The following is a 20412-nucleotide window of genomic DNA, read 5'->3' as shown; positions in this document are numbered from 1 at the left end:
TTTCTAGCAGCGTCCTTCTCAGAGCAAACATTTTTCATTTGCTCTCGGACAATGAATTTTCCTCTTACAGGAGTCTCATCGGAGAACCCTGCCGGACCCAAGGTCAAGACACTTTTTTCTTACGTTTTCCACCAAGAGTTTTTTAGTTTTACAGTTAAATCTGTGATCTGTCTAGAGTTTCGCATACGACGTGAGGTTTAGGTTGAGGTGATTTTCGAGAGGGGTTCACGTGAATGTCCAGTTCCAGCATCCGCCGTGGAAAAGCATCTTGTGCCTTCACTGAATTACCCTTGCTCCGTTGTCCCGTCCGCTGGCTGAGTTACGTGGGCCTCCTTCTGCGCCCCGTCTCCTGTCCCTTCGCTGCCGCCGCCCTGACTGGCGGCCGTAGCTGGACACTCATCGCCTGTACCACACATCCTCGGACTCGGTCATCCTCTTCACGAGCGCCTTGCCCGTTCCCGTCCCACTGCCTTTCCCCATAAATGTGAGATTCAGCCGGACACTTTTATGGCGTCCCATTAAGTCTGCAGATCTGTTTGGGGAGAACCGTACGTCTAGGTGGTGAGTCCTTCCACCCAGAACACCGTGTGTCTCCACTGACCCATCAGCGGTTCCTGATTCTCTGCACACACACCGCGAAGTGCTTCGTTGGAAACGTCCTGAAGTGTTTCCTTCTTATAGTTTTAAATTCTTGGAGTGAGTGTGTGTGTGCGTGTTTACTGTTTCTTGTTGATCTTGCGTTGTGTATAGAGTAGGGTTGGTCTTGTGTCCCGTGACCTCGAAGAACTCATGTCCCAATTTCAGGAGGGTCCTGTTTGGATTTTGTTCATTTTATTCTTTGCAGTCGCGCGTTTGTGAGGAGGGACTGTTTTATATTTCCCGTAAAGCCCGGGTGCCTGCGTTCCACGTTCTTGCTCTCCTGCCTGGCCAGCACTTCAGTGTGGTGCTGAGTGCTGGTGAGCGAGGGCGTGCCGGCCGCGCTCCTCGTCTCCTGGGGGATGTTCAGTCCCTCCCCCTGCCAGTGCTGTGAGCTGCAGGCTCTGTGTAGATGCCCTTTGTCGAGTCGAGGACCCCTGTAAGTGTGCTGAGATGGCGTACCGTGTCGGACGTTGAATTTTGTATCTCCATCAATGGGTAAGATTGGGAGTTCTTTCTTCCTTAGACTGTCAGTGTGGGGAATTCCTTGTGAAATTTTTCAATTTTGAAACAGCCTTGTATTCCTGGAATAAATTCCTCTTGGTTGTGGTATATTCTTCTATTTTATGTTGCTGGATTCAACTTGCTAATATTTTGTCAGGAACTTTTGTGTCATTGTTCATCCTGGTCTGTAGTTGTCTTGTCCTGTCCTTGTCTGACTTGATTGTCAGCATAATGAATGAAATGAGTCAGAAAGTGTTCCTTCCTCTTCTGTTTTCTAGAGGAGATGGTGTCAAATTGGCATTACTTCTTCTTTAGCTCTTTTGTAGACACCTGCTGAACANNNNCTGGACTTGTAGATTTGGGTCGTTTTAATAGTTATAGGGACCATGGACTGAATGGTAGCGCCCCCCTCCCAATACACACAATTCATATGTTGAGCCCCTTGTTCCCAATGTGGTGGTGTTAGGAAGTGGGGTCTTGAGAGGTGATGAGGTCATAAGGGTGCGGCCCCCAAGAATGGGACCACTGCCCTCAGAAGAGAGACCTAGAGCGCTCCCTCGCTCCTTCCACCACGTGAGGGCACAGTGAGAAGACACTGTGAGCCAGTAACTGGACCCTCACCACACCCCAAATCTGGCACCCTCACCTTAGACTCCCCGGCCTCCAGAACCACGAGGAATACAAGCTCGTGTGGATAAGCCACCCAGTCTGTGGCGTTCTGTGACAACGGCCCGGATGGACTAAGACCATAGGAGTATCAGCTTGTCTGGTTTTTCTTGGGTCAATCGTGGTAGTTTGTGGGGTTTTGTAGGAATTGGTTCTTTATGTCTAAGCTGTGATTCACAGGAATTGTCTGTACTGTTCTTTTACTAATTTTATAATCTCTGCTAAGTCTGTAGTGTGTACTCTCTCTTTCCTTCCTGATTTTGGTAATTTGTGTCTTCGCTTTTTTTTTTTTTTTCTTTGTCAGCTTTGATGAAGATTTATCCATTTGATCAGCCTTTCAAAGACCTAGCTTTCGGTTTTATTGGTTTTTCAGTATTGTTACTGTGTTTTCGATTTTACCGATTTTTGCTCATTTCCTTGTTACTTCCTTTGGTTTGCTTGCTCTGGCTTCCTCTTGCTGTTTCTTAAGCTGGAAAGTGGGATTGCTCACTTGAGATCTTTTTTTTGTTTTCTGAAATAAGCATTTAATGCTATAAATTTCCACCTGAGTACTGCTTTAGCTGCGTCCACAAATTTTAGTGTGTTGTAGTTTCATTTCTGTTCAGTTCAAAAATTTTTCAAATTTCCTTTAAGATGTCCTCTGTGATTCATACATTGTTTAGAAATATGTTTTTAGTTTCAAAATGTCTGGGGATTTTCCAGGTGGCTTCCTTTTATTGATTTTTGGTTTAATTCCATTACATTTAGGGAACACATTTTGTATAATTTGTTTTTTAATTCAAGATTTGTCTGGTGGCCAATACTCAGCAATCTTAGCAAATGCTCTGTGTTCATCCGATAGGAAGGTGTAGTCTGTCTTTTAATCGGTGTGTTTAGACCATTTATATTTAATGTAATGTTTTAATATATTTGGAGTTAGGCCTGCCATGTATGATTAGTTTTGCTTGCCCTCTCTGTGTTTTATTCCTGTTTTCCCATTTATACCAATTTCCAGATTATTTGAACATTTTTTAGTATCCCATTTTGATATAGCTTGGGTTTTTTTAATTCATTGTATCTCTTTGGACACTTTTTGAAGTGACTTCTCCAGGGATCACAATACACACATTTACTTTTCACAGTACCCTGTTTTACCTCTTGGAATGTCAAGATCTTACCGTGACAGGCCTCCTGCTCACCCGCCTCCTGTATGCGAGTGGTCACAGGTCATTTCCTCCACATACACTGAGAGCCCTGCCATGAAATGTGGTAGCTTTTCCTTTGAACTGTCATACATAGTTTAAAGAGCATAAGAGGGAAAAACGGTTCAGGATTTTTACCTAGACATTTAGAATTCCTGTTGCTCTGTCTTCATTCCCAACATTCCAAGCTTCCCCTGCTGTCGGCTCCCTAGGAGTTTCTTTCAGAGGGTGTGTGCTGGCCCCAGGTCCCTGTTTCCTTCCGTGTGTCGACCCCATCTTGCCCTCACTCCTGAAGGACGCCCCTGCTAATTCTGGGTTAGGGGTTCTGTCAGCATAGTGGACATCGACATTGCTACCTCTGGCCTCCACGGCTTCTGATGAGTCACCTGCAGTCATTCGGATAACTGGCCCTCAGTGTAAGAGACACAGAGCACTGGAAACTCAGATCGCAGATAATGGTGTTTGTAAGTTAAAAGTGGGGAACAGGAGAGTGGCAGCGTCTGGGGGAGGGACCTGTACATCGACATGCTCTCTGCAGCCTATTTCAGTGGTAAATGCTGTTCCCGAGGGGACGATGACACCTGAGGTCCGTGTGGGGCGTTTGTAGAGTCTCGCTTGGCAGTTCTGCCGTCTCCGTTACTCTGTGTCGACACCTGTTGGCTGGGTGTTTCCTAGCAGGTTAGTACTTTCTGGGTTCTTCAGATGCTGCTTAATCTTGGATGTTTTCTGTGGGTTTTGGACGCCGTATTAGGAGAGTCTTGGTCTTTTTGCAGTTCTGTGGAGAGTACTAATCTCAGTCGGTTGGTTTCAGCAGGTGGTCTGTGCAGGTGGACTGAGGGGGCAGTCCCCGTGCCCTCTGAGAGCTGTGCTTCCACACCCGTTGAGTTTCAGGACCTGCACCACAGTCTCCACGGCCCATGTGGGTGCCAGGCACGCCCTCCAGAGTCCCCTCCCTGATCCCTCACATTTTCTGGCCAGAAACCCTGAGCTTTGCTTTCCCTGCTCTGCTGTGTACTTCCCACAACCGCATCAGCATTAGGGCCAACACCATGGGGTGCAGCTGGGATTCACCCCACTGTCCTGAGGTCACAGCTCTCGAGGTGCTAGGCGCCCGCCTAGCTGCACCCACACCTCCATGGTGTTGCCAAGGACCCGGAGAAGAAGGGGATGAGAGAAGAGGAAGAAGAGAGATTTCTCCTACGTCCCTCTCTCAGCTCTGTCTTCATCCAGTTCAGGCTCCTGTGCCTCTTGTCGGGGGGCGGGGAGGCACACACCAGGAGCCAAATAAGCGAGCAACAGCCACCAGCGTTGGCGAAGTCCAGCCATCAGGCTCACCCCGTGTGGAGGAGGCAGCCCAGCAGCCCCGTAACTGTTACAGGAGTTGGAGCTTCCAAGAAAGACATCTCCAGGCCCAGGTGCTTTCACTGCTGAATTTTACCAAAGGACAGTTAACACCGGTTCTGTACAATCTCTTCAAGAAAAGTGAAGCGGGAGCACTTTTGAACTCATTTTGTGAAGTAAACGTTACCCTAATTTGAAAACCAGTGACAGGACAGAAAACAAGACCTATAGGAATTTATATTGTATTTGTTCCAGGATCCAAATAGCCATTGATGTCATCCGCTGCCTCAGCGTGATCTGATCAGTTGATGGAGTAATTTGACAGAATTCAACACCCAGGAAAACTCTCAGCAAACTAAATCAAGAGGGGGCTCCCGCAGCCTGACAAAGAGCGTCTGCGAGTACCCCCACGCCAGATCCGTGCTTCCCCAAGACCGGAAATAAGGCAGCCGTGGTCTAGCGCCCTGAGTTGTCGTGGTGGAAGTCCCGGTCTGGGCCGCCAGGAAGGGCAGGCATCGGGACGGGAAGGGAGGGAGCACAAGTGTTCCTCTACAGATGACTGTCTGTGTAAAACCCCAAGAAGTGAGGACAAACAGGAAGACCGGTGAAGCGAGTTCGGCATGGATTGCTGCGGTCCAGCAGATCGCGTAGCCTGCGGCCTTGATGTGATGCGGGAGCGCGTGTGTACGTGAGAAGCACGTGTGTTGTGTGTGATGCGCTGCAGTGGACGCGTGGACACTGAGGTCAGAAACACGATGCTGCTCCTGTTCACTCTTGGCAAGTACAGTTCCTGGGTGTGAGTGCAGCGAAACACGTCAAGGATCCTTATGCCGCACAGAACAGCGCTCTGCGCGGAGGGGGAAGCGCGATGCGCTCGGATGAGAAGATCGCACATGGCGCGCGTCCGCTCACCCAGGCTGGCGCGGGGACTCCTGCGGTTACAGCAGTGGGGTTGGCGCCGTTGGCCCTCGGGTCCCGTCCTCAGCCACCGGCAGCCTGTGCCTGCGGGGGCAGCTGCTCCGTGCGCACGCTCCAGCATGAGCGCCTCCACTGAAAGGCAGGCTTGAGTTCGCGCCTTCATCTTCCCTGGAGCTGGAACTCATGAGTGTTTCCAGCAGCGTCACATAGTCACGGAAAACCATTAACAACCCCAATGGCCTTTAACGGGCGAGTGGGGAACAGGCGGTCCATCCGCCAGTGGAACACTGCTCCGTGTCAGAGTGACCTCCTGCTGGCCACCTGGGGGCGTGGTAGGGCCTCCGAGGCCCTGTGCTGGGGGAGGAGCCAGTCCCCGGGCTGCGCGCTACAGGGTCCCCAAGGCAGGACACTAGGAGGGCAAGCGTGCCGGTCAAGGAACAGGTGTGGTGGCAGGTGTCGGGTCCCGGGGTACGAAGCGTGTGGCAGATGGCTGTCCGGGGTGACGGAGCGGCCCTGGATGCTGGAGGTGGTGGCCTTGCAGCCCTGTCCACCAAAAAATGCCAGTTTTACTGCAGTTTTTTTAAATTTTAGATAAAAATGGTGCCTCCTTTTAATGCACATTCCTTCACTCACTAACGAGGAAGCGTGTGTCTTATCTGTTCTTCCACGGTGGTCTCACCAAGTCCTCGCTCCTCGATCGCCTCCTTGTTCAGTTTGTGTAGAAGCTTCTAGTTTTTCTTTATGATTATTTTCTATAAAAAGTTTTAACTGTTTTTGGATTCTCTTCTATTAATTCTATTACTTTTAAGCTTAGAAAGTCCTTTTCATAAATAGTCCTGTTTTCTTCTGGGATTTCTTTGGGGGGTGCTTATTTTTCACATTTGAAGATTTACTTGGAACTTATCTTGTGTGTTGAGCAAGGTCAGGGTTTAAGGTGCCCTCTTCCCAAACCACTGAGCAGTCGCCCAGCTCCCGTGTAATCCTTCCTCGTTCCACACGTTTATGGCACGTCTTCATCTTTGCGAGGTTCAGATACGTAACAGGATCCGTAGTTGTGTTTCTTGTTCATTTCGTTCATCTCTACTATATTGATTTTATCATTGTAACTCTGAGATAAGCTCTAGTATCTGGTAGAGAGCAAGGGGTTACTTTTTTTCACTTAGAGACTTTCTTGCCTGTTTGTTATTCTAAAGGAATTTCAGAATTACTCTGTCAAGTTGAAGAAAAAGCCGTGGAGGTTTTGGCTTTTATTTGAAATTGCATTAAGTTTGTAAATTACTTTGGTGGGCGAGTTTTTAGCTGCAGCTCGCGGTCTCTGGGCAGGGAGGGCTCCCACACACAGACTTGCATGCCCGGCTGCAGGGAGCCGGCACTCCTTGGACACGCGGAGTCCTTGTGCTTGGCCCCCGGGATGCACAGGCTTGCCCCAGCCCCCTGCTGCTGGGCTGGGGTGCTGAAATGCAGGGTCCCAGGCCTCTCCGCTCCTCCTCCCACCCTCCAAGCTCTGCTGTGCTGCCCCCGTCACGTCCAGACATGTAGTTGTCTTTGAAAGGGAGGAGCGGGGACGTGTCCACTCCATCTTTCTGGGCCAGAAATCCTCATGAAGCTCCGTAGCAAGTTCTCAGTGACCCTGCTGTTCAGCCCAGCTCGGGACGCTAGGAGTCCCTGGTCCTGCACCCTGAGCGTGTTCTATGCCCACTCTGTCCTCCCACTTGCTGGACAGCTCACCACTGCGTGGCGGGCATCCACATGGTGGGGCACCAGGATGAGGAGGGAGAAGTCCCAGGCTTGGGGTGCGGTGCTCTGCGGCCCCGCGGGCTCTGGGAGCTGCTGTGTGGCCAACCGTGTGCCCACCTTCTGGGCGCTGCAGATCTCTCGGGAGGACTGGGGGTGCACAGGCGTGGGCATGGGGGCATGGCTCCCCAGATGCGTCTGCACGAGGTTCTCTCGTTCACTGAAGTTAAGTTGGGTCCCAGACAGCAGGGCCTCTTGAGCCGGTGACGGAAGAGCTGCTCGGACTCGAGAAATCCGAAGACCCTAGAGTCTGAGTTTTAGAATCAGGCCCCACTTGCTTCTGGAAGGTCCCACTGTGCCGCTCAGCTGTGTGACCTTGGGCCAATTTCTGCACCTTCCCCCTCCGTCCCCCCACACCCCTGACGTCAGCCCCCTTGGCTCCCTCCCGAGGCTAATCACCTGGGCTCAGGGCCATCGTGGAGGCTGCCTCCTGCGCCCACACAATGCCCGTGGGAGCGTGCGGGGTGCACCTGGTGTGCGGTAATGGGGATAAAGGCCGTTGTCATCAGCCCCATTGACCTGGACCCGCATGGGAGCCTGTCTGTCAAGGCAGGACCGTCCCGGGCAGAGAAGCAGGAATGACACCATGTGTCCTGCAGCCCGGCACTCTACCCCCTGACTCTGTTCCACATGCTGACCTACCAGCTTGGACAGAGGCATCCGCCTTCATTCAAAGGCAAGAGTCTGGGCCCTGTGCCCCAGGGCAGGCAGAGTGGGCAGAAAAAACCCTGGAAGGCTCGGCTTCAGTGGAAGTCGCCGGGTGGCCCAGGGGTCAGAGGGCACACCTAATAGCTGGGTGGTCCGGGCAGGGCATGCCCTTTGTGTGCCCCTCGGCTCCCCTCCTGTCAGAGGAGGGCTGCTGAGACCCTGAGCCAGGGGGCGGTCGGCAGTGTTCTCGCAGATTCTCCCAGGAAGGGGTGGCCGGGAGAATCAGAGCAAAGGCACGTAAGCATGAGGCAGCTACCCGGAGCTACTGGAACCGACGTCACTGTCCCAGACTGCGGAGCCAGCCCCTCCCTGACCTCCATGCCAGTGGTGCGTCCTCTTCGGACCTGGTCCCCTCCTGCCTCCTCCCCCTGTAGAAGCCACGTGAGCACACTGGTCGCCCGGACCATCTCCGCCTCCTTAATTCACTCGCACCTGCGGGGTCCTTCTGCCGATGAGCAGACAGTCCTGGTTCTGGGCATCAGGCACTGATACCTCCCCGGAGCCTCGGTCTTGGTCACTCATCTGTTGATTGGGAAAACGTCCTCTCTCTGACTTCACAAGGTCGTTAGGACTCGGGTGTATAGAGGCGGTAGCAGCCCTGCTGGCGGTCCTGCACAGAGGCCGCGGACCTCGGGCGGATGGCGTGGTGGGCCAGCCTGCTGCGGGGCCCCGGGAGTGTCTCTGCTCCCCCGCCGTGGCGTCTGCGGGTAGTGCGTGTTGTAGTCCCGCACGGTCAGGCCGGGGTGGGCTGGAGACAGAGCCCAGCAGGGCTGGCAGGAGGGGCTCCTGTGGCCAGACCTGCAGAAGGGTGGGCACTTGTCCTGAGTCCCGGCGCTGGGAGCACACTGCGTGCGGCAGCTGTTGTCCAGGAGAGCCCTGCTCCCTGCCACGTACAGCGGAGCTGAGCCGGGCTGCACTCGCGTCCTGGCAGCTGCTCCGCGTGCTGCGTACGCTCCGCCAGGTCCCTTCACCTCCCGAGCCTCGCCTGGCGCTCGGCGGCTCTGTTGCAGAGGTTTCTCTGCCTGCACACAGGTAGCTGTGTGTCATGGACGGGGTCGGGGCCCTGGGAGTAGTGGCCTGGCTCTGTGGCGGAGCCCCCGGGACGCTGACCCCCAGGCAGGCCCCCAGACCCCAGGGCTGCCATCTGTCCCTGAGCACGAGGGGCTGTGCATCTGTGTGTCCGGCACACTCCTCACCCCACGCCCCACCTTCTGGGGATCCTGGCCCTGAGGGCAGCCTGCATCCTCACCCCTCTGCATCTCCAGAGGGCTAGCTTGCTGCCCCCCGCCTTCCCTCCTCCAGACCCTTCTGTCTGTGGGCGGCTGCAGCCGCTGAGCTGGGTCTCGGTCCTCTTCCTTCATGGGCCTGGCTGCGTATGTTAGCAGGTTTTAATAGACTGCCACATCTCAGAAGCAGGCAGAGAAAGATTTAAAATCTTGTCTTGCCCACAGCAGACAGATTGACTCGAAAATGACTCCGTCAATAAAAGATGAGCTCTGAGAGGCTCTTCCCTCTTCCAAGAGGAAGTGCGCCTTCCAGGGACGCGGCTTCTCTGAGCCCGCTGTGGGAAATTAAGAACGCACACACCGTGCAGAACAGAGCAGGAGTGAGCCCGCTGCAGCTGCCGGCCAGATCTTGCTGCCTTCAGCCGCAGGTCGTCCCGCCCGGTGGCCCCAGGCCGCCGCTGCTCTGTGAGCCCAGCAGGCCACCTGCCAGCGCATGTGGAAGGAAGTTGCCGGAAACTTTTGTGAAGCATGGTGTTCTCTGGTTTACATCTCAGGGGGTTTGTGATGGGACGGAGCTGCTGTGTGCTTCTCTCCTCTGGGTGGTTTCTGATTCTGGTGGGTGCGTGTGAGCGCATGTGTGTGCGTGCACGAGCGTGTGTCAGCGCCCATGTGTGCGTGTGCATGTGTGAGTGTGTGAGTGCATGCTTCAGGCACTTTGCTTCTAACCGTCTGATCCCCGGTTCCCCACCCCTGAAATGGAGATACGGTGATGCTCCCCGGGTGAAACGTAGCTTAAGATGAGCCGGTGCGCGTGCAGGGCGGTAGGTCTCCACAGGGTTCCTGTTTCCCGGCCCTCGTGGAGCCCAGGACCCTGCTCTCATGGGGTATGTGCTTTAGTTGGAAGAAATTTACCCTAAACAATCAAACAAACAAGTGAAAGACAATTGTGAACTTGTGCAGGGATGCTGCGACGTTGGGGTCCCAGAGGGGCCCCTGCTGGTGGCACGGCCGGGAAGGCTCAGACAAGCAACTGAGGCCAGACTTTGTGCCCCAGGTGGCACCTCGTGTCCAGGGCTGGTTCCTCACAGTAGCGCTGGCGCTGCCTGGTGGCCTCTGGGGGATCCATCCCGCCCCAAAGTCCTGGCACGAATGTCAGGCTTCTCTGCTCCCTGGCCGGGTGACAGTGAACAAGGCACTGACCTTCTCTGGGCCTGACCCTACATCTGTCAGCTGCCTGGACGAGGGGCCGGCCGTGGCCTTCCACCAAGGCTCAGCTGGTCCTCCACTCCCGAAAGAGGCAGCGGGGTGGGGAGCCTGGCGCCCAGTGAGGGGGGGGCATCCTCTGGGGCTTCGACTGTTCTCTGTTCTCCGTGGTGGGGGAGGGAGCCTTCCCGGGAATATGATATCACATGAGCTCCCGCCTGTCACCCCGGGACTCTCCCACCCCGTAATCTGGTGGGCTGTAATTGCTGGTGTCTTTTCAGATCATTTTTGTGCAAGGTGACAAGCTGCTTGTGGAGTGAGCCGTTAATCACACAGAGATGCCCCTGTTTGAAAGCTGGCACCGAGCTTACCCAGGGCGGGCGTCTGCCAGGCAGCCGGCGGTGGGCACACACGCTGCTCATCTGCATATAATTCCAGGGCGAATGTCTTCTCTCTTGTGTAAAACGTGCAATTTCCGGCCCAGCAGGGGAACATGGGCTCATAATGGAGAGACCTTGGCCCAGGGGCCCTCCGGCTGCAGGCGGTTCAAGCGAACCATTCCCTAGGAAGGCAAAAGGCTGCATCTAGTGGGTGGTAGGGGCCCGTCCACAGGTCCCTGAAGCCCGCAGCAGGGGACGGCGGTGTCTGCCATGCCCTTCGGTGGGAAGGCCTCCCTGAGTGCTGTGCAGGGAAGGGGGTGGGCGCTGAAGCCTCCCGGCTGGCACGGACACAAGCACACATCTCCAGGCTGCCTGGGCGCCCCTTGTGTCTGCCAGCCTCCCGGGCCCCTCTCCTGGAATTTGGATTTGGGATGGGAAGGCAGCCTCCAAAAGGAGCCCATCAGGATGCACGTGCCGCATCGGGGTGGCCGCCCTGCTGCTCTTCTGCGCACGTCCCAGAGGCTCAGTGTGCACAGAAGACTTGCCTGGGGTAGCGGTCCGGCCGGCAGGCATGTCTCCTTCCCTGTCCACACAGTCGGCCAGGAACAGAACCCAGACCACAGTCACAGCCCCTGCGCTGTCGGCTCCCACGGTTGCTAATAAAATTGCATAAATATTTGATGTTTAATTATTAAATATTTAAAAACGTAAAACTGAAATAGTTAGAAGTTACGAGACGTGAATAATTTAGCCCCGGAAGTGTGGCCCAGGTTTGGGCCCAAGCAGAGCCAGCCCCCCCGCACTCCCTTTCTCATGAACCCGCCGGGGAGGCGCAGGGGTGCTTCCCAGAGGGACACCTCAGGCCCAGCCAGGCTCCTCGGCCCCCGGCCTGGTCCTGTGTGGCAGGGAGTGTGCACAGGGCACCTGCCGCACCACCCTCGGGCGGCCAGCCTCTCAAGGTGCATGGGCGCAGGCCACTCTTCGATCTGAGGTCAGGCCCCTGCGTCGCCCTGACACTTAGTCGTCCCTGGGATGCACCTCCTTGAAGAGGCAGGTCCCCTCCCTGGTCTGCTCAGCTGCAGGGACCAGCTCAGAACGCCTTTGCTTTCATCCCGCCTGCCCTTCAGATGTGTAGGGACGCATTTTATGCCCCAGCCTCTCCATACCCAGCTTATCCACACCACACAGCTGCTCCTGTGTGGCCTCGCGCTGCGGTGCTGCAGCTTGGTTCCCAGAGGCGCGACCGCTGCCCCCTCCCACTCCCTGCGTGTGCGCACTCCGGACACCGAGCAAGCATTTCCCTCAGCTCTGTCACCAGCTTCTTGAACCCAAGGAAGCAAACACCCAACTCAGGACCTTGACCCCCAGACCCACAGCTCCCCCAGAGCCTGTTCATAGCGGAGGACGGCACTGCCCTTACCTCACGCCCACTGCCAAGACTGGGGCCGGCTGTGCCTCCTGGACCTTGGGAGGACTCGAGAGCCATGGGCCAAGGGTGGCCAGAGCACCAGCTGGCCTTCTGGAACGTCTGGCCTGGCTGCTGGTGTCCTGGGGGCCTGTTGGGGTGGCTGTGCGCCGTGTTTCCTGACCCTCTTGCCCTGCAGGGCCTGGCCTGGGCACCTGACCATTTAGTTCGGCTGGAGACAGCCAACAGGGAGCACCGTTCCAGAGGCAGACCGGCCCTGGTCAGCTGTGGCCAGCGGTGCTGGGTGCACAGCAGTCCCACTCTTTTTCTGGGCCTCAGCCTCCCCACCGGGGAGCCAGGCAGACATTCATCCTCCACACGGGTGTGCCGAGGAGACAGGCCGTGTATCGGAGCTCAGTGAACATGTGGGGGGTGGGCGATGGGCAGCCCTGCGGTCCTGGTCCACTGCTGTGCACCTGTGTGGCCTGGACACTGAGGGCACGCCAGCCGTCATCCCTGCCCTGTAGGCCCTCCAGGCTGCGGAGCGCGGTGCCGGGGACGCCCAGGGATGAGGGGCACAGTGTCCGAGGTCCAGGGCACACACACCAGCCTCATGGCCTGCGGCAGAGCGGGAAGCCCGTTGTCCAGCCTCTTGGAAAAGTGGAGGACACACCCCCCTGCCCTGGCCCCCGGGCCCCACCCTGCCACCACCCTCCAGGCCAGCCGGTCTCGAAGCCCTCCCTCACTGCCTTTCCCACGCTGCCCTTGGAGCAGCCCTGGCGCGCACCACGTTTAGAAACAGCTGCCTGACGCAGCCTGGGCTCAGAGGGCTGCTGTTGCTAATGGTGAAATATTAGTGCTGTTTGTTGTGGCTTAAGCCTGAAAATCCGAGCATTGGCTAAGTGTTTTTTATTCACTTTTCCGAAAGAAAAATGACTCTGTCCTGAGTCCCCAAAGGAAAATTTCAAATGCTGCTTCCAGCTCCTAAAGAAAGCGCCGCTGCGGGAGCTGGGCCTGCCTGCCTTCGACGGCTCGGCTGGCAGCGGCCTGGTCCCCGGCCCCTGGTCCCCAGCCGGCTTCCCTGCCCTGTGCGCCCCGCCCTGGGCCCAGCCCTTCACCCCTCCTCTGTATTGCCCTCCCCGGTGGGGGGGGGGGGTGTTGGAGGACCATTCATGGGTGTGTGTTGAGCTTTCTCCCTCTCTCCATGGTGTTCTGACGCACCTGTTGTGCTCTGCCCGCCCAGCCTGGAGACAGTGCTTCCCTTGGGGGGTCTCCTTGGAGGGTCTCATTGGTAATTTCCCCTCCCCCTCCTGTTATCTCTTCCTGTAAAATTCCTGGGCTCCATCAGGCTCTCAGAATCTCTGGTTTTATCTCTTCTTTGCCGCCTCCCATCTCTGGTTATGAACTGGGCGCTGTCAGGAACCCCTTCAGCTTTATCTCCCCCCCCTTCCCTGCGTGCTGCTGCTGCTGCCAGTGCACTGGACGCCTCCTCCCTCCACGTGCTTGTGCCGAACCGGGCTCCCATCAGCAACTTCACAGCGTCTGGCCCCATAAGCCGTGGTCATTCTCCGGACAGGCGGCCGGCCAGTGGGCCTCCCCCCAGGGTTGGTCTGCTGGACGCGGAGACACACGGCCCCAGCTGCCTTCCAGGGAGCCTCCGCACAGGGCCGGTGTGAAGACCACTTCAGTCCCCGCTGGGTCTCCCGGTGCAGTTTGACTTCTCCCTGCTGAGCCCGTGCTTCCGCCCACCTCCCTGTGCAGGTGTGGACCGCAGCTGCGGGTCCCAGCCCGCACCTTACCCATTGGCTTCCCAGGAAGCAAGCTGCTGGCACGGGGGAAGGGGCCCCCCTTCCCTTGGGCGAGAGCCTGGCTGCGGGCACCGTGTGCCACAGCAGCCCTGAGGCCTGTCACCCCTCGAGGGGCGAGGCTATCACCTGGGGGGACAGGAAGGAGACATGCGCCCCCCGTGGGCCCTCAGCCCCGGCTCCAGTCGGCCTCCCTGCCACCTGAGGCGGTGAGGCCCCGCTCCCGCAGGTCTGCTGAGCCACGTTCCTCTCCTCTGCCTGTGTTTCGTCTTCGAAGGTCTTGCCTATCCCACTCGTCTGCCGCCGCCTCCCCTCCCTCCCACGGTGGCTGCGGTAGGGAGCAGGGATAAACACACGTGTTCAAGGGTGGGCACGTGTGTTCCATCCACCGTGTCCACAGGAGCCCCATGTGTATGTTTACTTCTGTTTACACTGATTTTCTAGGGCTTATGATTTAGGGTTTATGCAGCAGTGGGATTTTCTGCATTCTCAGCTCCTTGAGGTACTCTGGGGTTGGAATGGAACAAAAGGACCTAGTCCTCACCTGTTTTGAGCTTAGCGTCTGCTGGAGAAAGAATACAAAGGAGCTTTTAGAAATGCTCTGCTGTGGGGCGCCTGGGTGGCTCGGTCGGGGAAGCGTCTGCTTTCAGCTCAGGTCATGATCCCAGGGTCCTGGGATCGAGCCCCACATCGGGCTCCCTGCTCAGCCAGGAGTCTGGTTCTCCCTCTGCCCATCCCCCTGCTCATGCTTGCTGTCTCTTAATCCCACTCTCTCAAATAAATAAATAAATAAGATCTTTAAAACAAAAAAAAAGCTCTGTTGTGTACAATGGATGCTGTCGCGTACCCTGAGAACATACCGCAGGAGACGGGATCCATTCCAGAGACGCGGTTTTGAAGCTGAGGTGGCTGGGAGCCGGCTAGGAACCAGGAGGAGCTGTTCCAGGCGTGTGCAAAGGGCCTGCGGTGAGGAAGAGAGTGGTGCTTCATCCAGCGTATTGAAGAAAGCCAGTCGGGGGCGACTGGAGAGGCTGCAGGCCGGGCCACTTGGCAAAGGCCTGATGGCTGCAGGAGAGGGTTGCGGGTTTTAAGATTTTATTTGTTATTTAACAGAGCACATGCCCGAGCGAGCACGCTCAAGTGGGGGAGGGGCAGAGGTAGAGGGAGAATCTCAGACTCTGTGCTGAGCAAGGAGCCCAACTCCGGGGCTCGATCTCACAACACTGAGGTCATGACCTGAGCCAAAATCAAGAGTCAGATGCTTAACTGACTGAGCCACCTAGCGCCCCAGGAGAGAGTTTTATCCAAGACCACGTCTTCCCCTCTGAGCTGAGAATTTTGTCCAGAGGGCCTGACCTGGCCGCCAAGGCCACTCTGGGCTCACTGTGGCGGGAGGCCCAGGGCCCCAGCAACCTCACAGCCCAGTCCCAGCTTTGCCCTGTTTCTCCACCTCCCCACCACCGGCTGCTTCCGCTGAGAAGGGGCTGACTTTCCGCAGGATGGCCGGGATGGTGGCCGGCAGACGACACGTGCTTTGTGGTCAGAGTCCTCTGGACTGAGGTGTGGGTCAGGGAAGCCCACTAACGGTGCGCCGTTGCCCTGAGGTCCGGGATGGAGCTGAGGCGCTCTGGCGGAGATGTGTCTGTCCCACAAAACAGCCACAGGGCAGGGCTGACTGTCTGTGAGTAGGCACCTCGCTGGCACACTCGAGCCACTGGAGAGGAGAGACAGGGACCATCAGACCCTGGGCTGCCCTCCTGAGAACCGTTTGCATATTTGAAAGTGTTTCTGCGTGGTCTTGTCTGCTTGTGCTTCTCGACAGCCCAGGGAGTAAGAGGAGGTTAGAGCAAAGGGCTGCACGTTGGCAGCCTGTGAGAGCCGGGTGGCCGGCCTTCATTCCGAGCCCAGGTCAGCGGTCCCATGGGGCACAGACCTTGGTTGTCGCCACCCCTGCCCACCCAGCTCCCTGTACTTTGCCCAGCAAACTGATAAGGGGTCAAGCCACAGTAGTGCATGCACTTTTAGTAAGGTAGAGACGCAGGCTCTGCTGTCCAGTGCGGCCGCATGCTGGGCCCCAAAGACGCTTTGTGCAGGGAAGGTCCAGCCGTCCACCGTCTGCCTCTCACTTGCTCTCCCCACCCCCCAGGATAAGACCTTGCTCTGAATTTCAGACCATGTTCTGGTTCTCCAGAGCTATGTGCCCATAACCGCTCCTTTATCCTGGCATCTCTGCTCTCGGGGGTGAAGCGCGCTCTCCTGCTAGCCTTTATATAATGGAGAGATGGAAAGCAGTTTATTTCTGTTCTGTGTCCTTCCCACGGGGTTTCCCAGCTGCCTCTGTGACTCCAGGAGGAGCCAGGTGTTGGGTGTAGATGAGGAGCGGGGGGTGGAGGGCAGAGCCGTCCGATGGCCCCTGTGGACATGGCTGGGGGCAACCAGTGGACATGGCTGGGGGCAACCAGCGGGCCTGGGTGGGGCTGCACGCCAGGTCAGCAGGTGGCACGGCCCCTTGACCTTGGCATCCATCCCCGGCCCCCACCACCCCTGCCCACCCTCCACGCCTGGGCTCTGGGGAACCATGTCTTCTCTTTGGTGCCCACCTGTCCATCAGACTTCCTTGTCCCTCACCAAGGACTCTTGGAGAGCCTTGCAAAGAGCTGCTGAGGGGAGGAGGGGCAGGGGTGCCCAGAGAGGAAAGACAGTGGTGGGAGGACACATTCCTCTGGCCAGCGCAGCTGGAAGGCAGGGTGGAGGGCTGAGGGGGCAGGAGAGGGCTGAGGGTGGGTCTGGGCCAGGTGCAGCCTCACCCAGAGCGTGGGCCTGGTCCTGAGCCTGAATGGAGGGGCCCCAGACACGAGGTCTCCATCTTGTGTCTGGTGATGCCGGGATGTACAGATAGCAGGTGAGGTCAGGCGTGGGCGGCCCAGGATCTCAGCAGACCCGATCTCAGGGGCCACTTGTCTGCTCTGCTGGCCTTGCCTGTGTGTGGTGGCCACCAGCGGGCCCAGCGTAGGGTGCGGCTGTGGCAGGGTACCTGCGGGCAGGCGCAGAGCTGCGGTCACTGGACCCCAGGGGTCTCGGGCTCTTGGTCCCTAGAACCTGGAGGAGCATCGTGACCGCCACATGCCCAGGCCCCCGACCCCGCCCCGAGGAAAGCTCCGCTCACTCTGAGAGGCTGCAGCAGGGCACTGGCATTTCCAAGGCGAAAGGCACATCTTTTATTTATTTAATCCAAACCATCGTGTGAATTATTCATTCACGTTTATATAAGCGATTGAATGGCGGATAAGGGGGAGGTCAGAGCACCGACTTCGCTCTGCCCTGAATCTCAGCCGGAACCCACAGTGTCCCTCCCGAACACGCTGCCCCCTCCCCCGAGAGCCGCAGCCGCCTGCCCGGCCCGCACCACACAGACCGGGGTCAGAGCCCTCTTTATACCTCCGACGGGCCGTGTGACCTTGACGCAGCCCCCCAGCCCCCTTCTCCTGCCCGTCGCTGGGTGACGTGGGACTCGCCTTGTGTTGAGCAGGCTGCACTGGGTAAGGTGTGCGGGGTCCTGGCACCTGGGAGCCCCTCCCTGGTGGTGGCAGGTGTCTGGCTCCTCCACTCCTGACCCAAGCCCCGTCTACGTATAGAGGTCCGTGAACTGTGGGAAGGGCAGCATCTGGACACCTTCTCCAAGGTCAGGCGGCAAATTACCAAAATTTAATTCTTCCCAGCGGACATGTGAGATCCATTAAAGGCAGTGCAGCCTCTGACGGGTGAGCTATCGCCTGAGAACCTTGGTCAGTGCATTTTTCCTTGTGGAAAGGGTTTTCCTCCCGCTGGCGGATCCATCCTCCGTGGGCGGGCCGAGAGACACAGGGACGAGCGTGGGGTCAGAGCCGCCAATTACCCCTTTGATTTCACAGTCTGATTACTCGATTAATCAAGGGCTCCGTGCCCGCGCCCCGATGGAGAGGCTCTCTGCTCCGAAGTAATGATGTCCGCCAGGGCCATCAGAGCTGCGTGATGAATGGGGGGCAGGCGAGGGCAGGGCGTGTGGCCAGGTGGATGGACGTGCGTGGTGGCGAGGCCAGAAGGAGCTGTGTTCTGGTATCGGGAGGCCTTGTTCAGAGCGAGAACCTGGTGAGCCCCAGGCTGCCCACAGAGTTGCAGCGGTGCGGATGGGACCTGGGATCTGTGTTCACAAGCCTGGCAGTGCCCGGAGTGTGTGAGGGGCCGTGGGGTTGTAGAGAGCTTGGCCTGGGTGGACGGCCCTCCCTGTGCCAGGTGCCCGTGGCCAAGCACTTGATCCCACAAGCCCTTGCTCGTAAAGCAGAGCCTGGACCCTAGGCGTGGCCTTGCAGCGGCTGCACAGCGTGCTGGAGCCTGTCGTGTAGCTAGCTGCACCCCCTCCACGGGCGGTGCGGTCTGAACCCGCACAGCACTCCGCTGTGGCCCCGGGGATCCCGCTGGGTCTTTGGGACGCCTCTGGAGGCCACTGTGTGCCTGACGCCCGCCCCGGAGCGGGAGGATGATGGGCTCAAGGCTGCAGGGCAGGAGGGCAGGGCAGGCAGAGGGTCTCCAGTGGGCGCCTTTCCTCAAAGTGACGCTGACCGCATCTGCTTACGTTAAGCTGGCCGACACGTCCGCCTGCTCTCAGCCCCACCAGGGAGCTGGTGGTTGGCGGGCCTGGGCCTGTGGTGCATCTGAGGATGAGGGGCTGCTGTCCCTGTCACGATGGACAGAGCTCCAAGCTCGGCCAACCAGCTCCGCGGCCTGGGGTTTTCCCACCACCCCCTTGGCCAGCTGGGTTCCTGCCCTGCCCAGGACATCCCTGTCGTCCGCTCCAGACGGGACCACCGGGAACAGAGGCTGCTCTTGTGTTTGATCAGAGCCAGCCTCGCTAATTAGTGGGGGGATAACCGATGTTTAATTACTGGGAAGGCACCTTGGGTGAAGGATCAGTGGTAATTGCTGTGCAGACTCCTGACGGCTTTGTACTTGGCGCGGCTGGTTTCTCCTCTACAGCCATAAACCGTGGCGGGGGTGACGGGCAGGCCTCAGGGGCCTCTGCCCTGAACGGTCCTGCCAGAGAAGCGCGGGGGCGGACAGGGCCCCGGGCCTGTCTTCACCTGGTGGCCTTGTCTCCGGCTGCAGGGGAGCCCCCAGGGGACTCGATCAGGGCTCTCTAAGGCCTCTCCTCCCAAAGCAGCCCGTCCGCTCAGCGCTTCTCCATCCTGGCCCCTGCGTGGGGACCCAGGACCAGTGTCCCCAGTAGGCGAGCATTCCTGCCTGAGATCTGTGGCGAGGGGGCGTCCCTGCACCCCCATGCCCCGACCTGGGACAGCTTCCATGTTGCCCCTTGCTGTCCTTCAGGAAGGGACCAGGCCAGGGCTGGGGCCGGGGCTCGGAGCCGGGAAGATGTCTGGCTCGCGGGGACGGGACGGCGTCCGGCTCTCGGGGTCCCTGCTGTCGGTTTTTAGTTGAGCAACTTCATCACCGCAAGTGCGGCTGTCGGCGGGCTTGTTCTCTTCACTCCCTTAGTGCACGCGCCTGGGCTCGCCAACGCTGCGCCTGTGATTCTGACCCTGCCGCCTGCTGCCGCCCGAGTCCCGTCCCTCCGGGTTTGCAGGCTCACCTCCTCTCCTCTCCCCCTCAGAGCTGCGGAAGCAGGTGGAGAGCGCCGAGCTGAAGAACCAGCGGCTCAAGGAGGTCTTTCAAACCAAGATCCAGGAGTTCCGGAAAGTCTGCTACGCGCTCACGGGCTACCAGATCGACATCACGACGGAGAACCAGTACCGGCTGACGTCCATGTACGCGGAGCACAAAGCCGACTGCCTCATCTTCAAGGTAGGACGTGCCTTGACCCGCCGTTGGCTCTGGTGGACGACAGCGTACATGCGGGCGCAGCCTAGCTTTGGGCGGGTCCGCTGGGGCCGGGGGGAGTCTGCCGACCCTCGGCCACCCCCAGCTCTGCCCTGCGACCCAGGGCCCTGATCTGGCCACCTCCGGCTGTTGGCCGTCCCCGTGTTGCTACATTGGCCCCGTCGCTGGGAGGGGCAGGGCAGCGAGGCCCCAGGCATCCTGCACCCGCTGCGCTCAGGGCACGGCGGAAGTCATAGGGGGAGGGTCCGTGTTGGGCCAGGGAGGCGGCCTTGGCACAAGACCGTGGCCAAGGTCAGCATGCCGCGCCGCAGAAGGACAGGAGAGGGACGCTGCTGGACCTCTGTGGGACGTGCAGTCAGGCTTGCCGGCGAGGCCGGGGCTGAGACCCCCCAGCACACAGGAGGGCAGGAACTGTGCAGCCTGTATTGGCCCCAGACTCTCTCTGGAGATGCTGCCAGAGCGCGGTGCCAGGCGGGTGGGGGCTCCCACAGAGGAGTCCCCTCGGAGTTGGAGGCAGCATGTGGCCTGTGGAGTTGAACCCGTGTCGAGGCCTGGGGTGTCCTCCGCGTTTCAGAGCTGGGACGGTCACCAGGAAAGAAGGACCTGCCCGTGAGGGGCATGCAGGTCCCAGTAGCAGGGCTGGGGGCTTACCGCGTCTACTGGGAGGCCTGGGGGAGGCCGGCAGCCCGAGCTGGAATTTGGGTGAAGAAGGCTGGCCCCACCACTGCCCTGCTGGCCTGACCTCCTGACCTCCCCTGTCATGAAGATGGCGCC

The 20412-nt window shown here is 58.2% G+C and overlaps 1 protein-coding gene across 1 annotated transcript in view; it reads left to right on the top strand.

Annotated features, from left to right (window-relative positions):
* The window catches only part of MAD1L1 (mitotic arrest deficient 1 like 1), a 346750-nt gene that overhangs the window by 273188 nt on the left and 53150 nt on the right, over positions 1-20412 (top strand). Inside the window, exon 17 of the mRNA XM_040634676.1 lies at positions 19412-19602. Within this exon, the coding sequence (XP_040490610.1) occupies positions 19412-19602 (191 nt within the window). The remainder of the gene's footprint in view (positions 1-19411; positions 19603-20412) is intronic.

Source organism: Ursus maritimus, unplaced genomic scaffold (genome assembly GCF_017311325.1).
Source record: "Ursus maritimus isolate PB19 unplaced genomic scaffold, ASM1731132v1 scaffold_2, whole genome shotgun sequence".
Taxonomy (NCBI): domain Eukaryota; kingdom Metazoa; phylum Chordata; class Mammalia; order Carnivora; family Ursidae; genus Ursus; species Ursus maritimus.
Note: the sequence above shows the minus strand (reverse complement) of the source record. Positions and strands in the feature narration are given on the sequence as shown.